General features: G+C 44.7%; 1 protein-coding gene across 1 annotated transcript; it reads right to left on the bottom strand.

Annotated features, from left to right (window-relative positions):
* Window positions 1–331: 331 nt before the first annotated feature.
* Window positions 332–4958, bottom strand: sb:cb1058 (uncharacterized protein LOC394209 homolog). The gene is made up of 3 exons (XM_041867920.2): window positions 4776–4958; window positions 2660–3542; window positions 332–1021 (listed from the first exon to the last, which is right to left on the bottom strand). The coding sequence occupies exons 2-3, from the start codon at window positions 3440–3442 to the stop codon at window positions 878–880; spliced, it is 927 nt and encodes a 308-aa protein (XP_041723854.2). The 5' UTR covers window positions 3443–3542; window positions 4776–4958; the 3' UTR covers window positions 332–877.
* Window positions 4959–5660: the final 702 nt, after the last annotated feature.

Below are 5660 nucleotides of genomic sequence, written 5' to 3'. Positions count from 1 at the left end.
TAAAATATTATTGAGAGATTACCCAGAAAAGTGTGCAAAGTGATCCAATAAATTATACATTTTATTAATAAATAATGTATTAAATGTGTTTGTGTGCTACCTCCTTTTAGATAACATCAGAGGACCAAAGTTTGAGACCGTTATTTCGAGCCCTCATGTCCCCCATGGTTAGTTAATTTCATGTTTTGAAAACATTCTCCTTTTATGAAACAAACGTAACACACTTTGGATACGTTCAATAGGCACAACTCTGTCTCTGTCTCTCTCTCTCTCTCTCTCTCTCTCTCTCTCTCTCTCTCTCTCTCTCTCTCTCTCTCTCTCTCTCTCTCTCTCTCTCTCTCTCTCTCTCTCTCTCTCTCTCTCTCTCTCTCTCTCTCTCTCTCTCTCTCTCTCTCTCATACACACATGGTCGTCAAGGAGTTCACAGTCACACCTCTCAAACATATCCTTCAGGTTGTGCAACACTGAAACCATCCTACAGATAGTCCTCCAGAGAGGTTGAACCTCACCCTGTGAGGAAGTATTAAACCCAAATGGCACCCCATTCCCTATTTAGTCACTAGTACAATAGTGTGCCATTTGGAATTCAGAATAAGACTGAGTTGAACGGGGTGTACTTCCTGGTGTTAATCAGGTGCTGTTCATATTGATCACTGATAAACCAGTATGTACTAGATCAATATCACTGATTGATTGATCAATCGAGCCATACATTGGAGGTGAACACAGGTCATTTGCGTTGAGTTGAGAACACAAATGGAACACTCTGTCCAAGCCAACCTCAATCTCAAATTACAATATGGGCGTTACATAATCTGATTGGAACAATTGCAGTTTACAGATTAGATGAACAGGTTTGTGCCGTTTGTGAATCCTTCTATCTGTGTTCTGCTAATGCTGAGGCATGGTGCATTTCCTTTGATGGTGATGATGATGATGATGATGAGTCAGGTGTGAGCGTCACGCTGTACAGGTTAGTGATGAAGGTCTCCCACCCTCGACGGAACACTCGGTCGAAAGTCTGAAGGGGATAGAATTAATAATCAGTCATCAATACAGGTGACCAGAAAACATTGTTTGATTGATATTTATAAAAACATTGTTAACAAATGTGGTCACAAAAGAAAACGTTTGAATTGGAACATGATCCAGTCAAGACCAGAACAAGATAACTTGGTACATTTACATTTACATTTTAGTCATTTAGCAGACGCTCTTATCCAGAGCGACTTACAGGAGCAATTAGGGTTAAGTGCCTTGCTTAAGGGCACATCGACAGATTTTTCACCTAGTCAGCTTGGGGATTAGAACCAGTGACCTTTCGGTTACTGGCACAACGCTCTTACCCACTAAGCTACCTGCCGCCCCGTCCCAGTTTATGTGTTCAGAGTGGATGTGTATCATTATTAATTTGATGCAGTTATAAATTATGTTGTGTTCTTCCTGGTGTCTCTCTTATGACATGACCCCTGACCTCTGTGTAATCAGAAAGGAATGTTGGCCTGGTGGTTGATCGCTAGTGGAATGTTAAGAGGTGGGTTTAGAGGAGGTGGGGCTATACACACACTGCCCTCAAACAACGATCTGGGGTCAGATAGTAAGGCAGAGGAATGTCACCTGTGTGTGTGTGTGTGTGTGTGTGTGTGTGTGTGTGTTTCTCCCCGCTGATGTCCCCTTGAGTCAAGGTCGGTGACCAAGAGCACAGAGGAACGAAAGCGTATCTTGTCAGTCCATCACTGCCCCCCTCTACAGCAAACAGAGAGCAAGATAACAAAACAACAGTCAGGGGAAGAAAGAGAGAGACGCCAGGGTTGTTCCTAAAACATTAGTGAGGAGATATGGAGGAAGGGGGGAGGAGGGGGAGGAGAGGGGGATGGATTCATAAAGCAAACAGACAACATGTTAGGGTTAGGGAGGGGAAGGGAGGAGAGGAGAGGAGAGGAGAGGAGAGGAGAGGGAGGGTCACAGGTGGGGAGATAACAGGTGTGTCACCTGATACTAGCTAAGGAGTTGTCCTGGGACTATTACTATAGCGATAATATTACTATAGCGATAACATTACCATAGCGATAATATTACTATAGTAATGTTACTATAGCGATAATATTACTATAGCGATAACATTACCATAGCGATAATATTACTATAGTAATGTTCCTATAGCGATAATATCTGTCTTTGTTTTTGGCACATTAGGCCTCACTGTCTGTCAAATGAATAAAATAAGAAATAGATTTTAAAATGGCCTACAGAGTTAACTTAGCATCTGAGCTCATGGGCTGAGTGACGTACACAGATCATTCATTGGAATCTGACCAGATCGTTAATAATATGGCCATAAAGGGTCATATAAATGTTTCCATAACTGATTAATTACTGGCTGCTGTTCTTAGAATGTACCTGTGGAACATGGAACTGTAACCCATTGTTCCTCTCTCTGGGAGAATTCCACGGCGGGGGCGGCGTTGGGGGGGATATGTGTTAAGTAATCCATGTCCTCTCTCTGTTAATTAAATTGGAACTAGGCAGGAAGGGTAAACCTGGATACTGCTGCTGCTGCTACAACAATAACAAGTGGAGGTTTTCCAAGGGTACCTGGAAGGCACCACACACACTACCATCCTCTCTCGTTCTCTCTCTCTTTCTCGCTCTCTCTCACCTTGCGGTAGTTCTTCAGCGTGCTCCTCTTCCTCATCACCTTCATCTCTTCCTGTCCCTTCATCTTCCTCTCCTCCTCCTCCTCTTCTTCTTCCCTCCCTCTCTTCTTGTCCTTTATCAGAACCTGGTCATCCGCCTCTTCTCGGATCGCAAAGTGGACCAGCATCCTCTCCTCTTCCATTCTCCTCTCTTTCTCCCTCTGTCCTTCTTCAGTCTCTACCCTCACCTCCACCTCCAGGACCTCCAGGACAGGGGTCTGCATCTCCATCTCCATACCCAGGATCGGGCCTTCCTCCGTGGGGGAGACCGTCTGGGGCTCAGCCTCCTGTTTCTTCCTGGTGCTCCTCCTCCAGCGGCTCCTCCTCACTTCCACCGCAGTGACCTCCAGGACAGGGGCCTCCATTTCCGTACCCAGGATCGGGTCCTCCTCCCTGGGGGAGATCGCCTGGGGTTGGGCCTTTCTGGAGCTTCTTCTCCAGCGGGAGCTAAGCCGGCTGGGTTTCCTTCGGAGGAGAGTGGTGTCATCGTCTTCCATCATTCCCTGGTTAAAGTCAAACACCCCATGCTCTCCCTGGTCCGTCTCTCCCCCCGTAGAGAGCTCTGTGGCTGGGCACGATCCCCCGCAGTCCCCTTCTCTCCGCCTCTCCTCCCCCTCTCCTCCCATCTCGGGCTCGTCCAGGCGACCGTAGAACCCAGAACTCTTGTCCAGGAACTTTGGGGCCCTGACGGAACTCTTTCCGGAACTCTTTCCGGAACTCTTTCCGGAACTCTTTCCGTTCACCATCTTTTCTTCTTCTCTTCTTCTTCTCTTCTCTTCTCTTCTCTTTCTTTTGTCTCTCTCCTTCGCGACGTAGCTCTCTGTTGTTGTTTTTATGTCTTTAAAGCTGGGCGGTGAGAAAGGAGGGAGAGAGAAAGAAAGGGATTAATGTCTTCATGTAGTTCTTCCAGATAAATGATCTCATACTCATTCTCTGTACTAGAGAATTCCATAGACAGCTTACACACACACACACACACACACACACACACACACACACACACACACACACACACACACACACACAGCAGAGGTTGTGTATGGGGTGATTTTGATTCAGTATGAAATAAGAAAGAAGAAGCATTGTGCTGGATGAGATACAACAGTAATGTGTTAGATAATATTCCCTCAACGCTACAGTACTTTATTTCTCTGTGTGTTCATCTGTCACTCCATCTGTCACTCCGTCTCATCATCTCATCTAGGTGACATAGAGTTCACTATGTGTGTGTGTGTGTTTGTGTCAGTAGCTGTGCGTCTGTGCGCGCAAGTACGTGCCACCTGTGTGTGTTCAATTTATGATGGTGATAACAGAGACTCCTGGTTCCAGCCTCACTCAGACTTTGACTCTTTACTCTCTCGTTGGAGCCTCAAACACTGCCAGCTTCTACAGTGTGTCCCAAATGGCACCCTATTCCCTATGTAGTGCACTACTTTTGACCAGAACCCAATGGGCCCCGGTCAAAAGTCGTGCACTACATAGGGAATAGGGTGCCATTTGGAATGTACACCTATGAGTCACATCATGACTATCTCCATGACAACCGTTTATAACTGTATATCCATGTCGATGTTAATTAACTCAGACTGTTGTCAAACCATTTCATATGAAAACTCAAAGTCATAGATATCTAAAACAGTAGCTAAACGTTTCCTTCTGGTAACAGGTAACTGTAACATGTGAACCATTTGATTGGTTAGAGATGTACAAATCTACTGTGGATTTTTGTCAAGTTCACTAATATTGGTTTAGCATTGTGGTAAATCAGAACTCCAACACATTACTCAGTCAGACAACGTAACAGCATTTATACATAACTAACATACTTTAGTGAATACTGGAAAGTACAGAGTGAGAGAAAGAAAGAAAGAAAGAAAGAAAGAAAGAAAGAAAGAAAGAAAGAAAGAAAGAAAGAAAGAAAGAAAGAAAGAAAGAAAGAAAGAAAGAAAGAAAGAAAGAAAGAAAGAAAGAAAGAAAGAAAGAAAGAAAGAAAGAAAGAGAGAAAGAGAGAAATAAAGAAAGAAAGAAAGAAAGAAAGAAAGAAAGAAAGAAAGAGAGAAAGAGAGAGCGCTGTCTTACCTGGCGTGTACCTCTGTCTTCCTGGGTGATCTGTGCAGTCTCCTCTATGTGTTCTGAGTGCTAGGTGCTTTGGCAACTCCTCTCCTATCTTCTCCTCTCCACTCTCCTCCTCTCCACTCCTCCGTCACACACCGTGCCTGAACTTGCTGTCACCGGAGCAAAAAAAAACACCCACACTATCTCTCTGACAATCACAAGCCTGATGGGAGGACTGGTTGACGTACACCCTGACACAAACACAGATCGATAGGGAACACAAGCGATAACCACAGAGCGCCCTCTGGTCAAAAGCAGTGCACTATGTAGGGAATAGGGTGCCATTTGGGACTTCACACACACATAGATACCCCAGTAATGTTGTTAGTTCTGAACAATCATGACAAGCAATCGTACTGAACTGTTGCACGGAACACCCTGAGAAGATGTCTTACAGAATCAAATGTCCTCTTTAGATATAGTACACATAACCAGATTGAGGTAAACAAACTGTTAGTACACTGTACTAATTGGTAGTGGTATATCTATCTACTCATGTACACATGGTTATCTCAGCACTCAGAACTACATCTGTCACAAGAGACTATTGTACACATAAACAGATTAAGAGGTATAGCAACTAGAAATCCGTTGGTCTGTTGTGAGGGTCGGTTTGGTCTGTTGTCAGGGTTGGTTTGGTCTGTTGTGAGGGTCTGTTTGGTCTGTTGTCAGGGTTGGTTTGGTCTGTTGTGAGGGTCTGTTTGGTCTGTTGTGAGGGTGAGTTTGGTCTGTTGTGAGGGTCTGTTTGGTCTGTTGTCTGGGTCTGTTTGGTCTGTTGTCAGGGTTGGTTTGGTCTGTTGTCTGGGTCTGTTTGGTCTGTTGTGAGGGTCTGTTTGGTCTGTTGTCAGG

The sequence above is a fragment of the Coregonus clupeaformis genome, unplaced genomic scaffold (genome assembly GCF_020615455.1).
Source record: "Coregonus clupeaformis isolate EN_2021a unplaced genomic scaffold, ASM2061545v1 scaf0090, whole genome shotgun sequence".
In the NCBI taxonomy this organism is placed as follows: Eukaryota; Metazoa; Chordata; class Actinopteri; order Salmoniformes; family Salmonidae; genus Coregonus; species Coregonus clupeaformis.
This window is presented reverse-complemented; position numbering and strand designations above follow the sequence as displayed.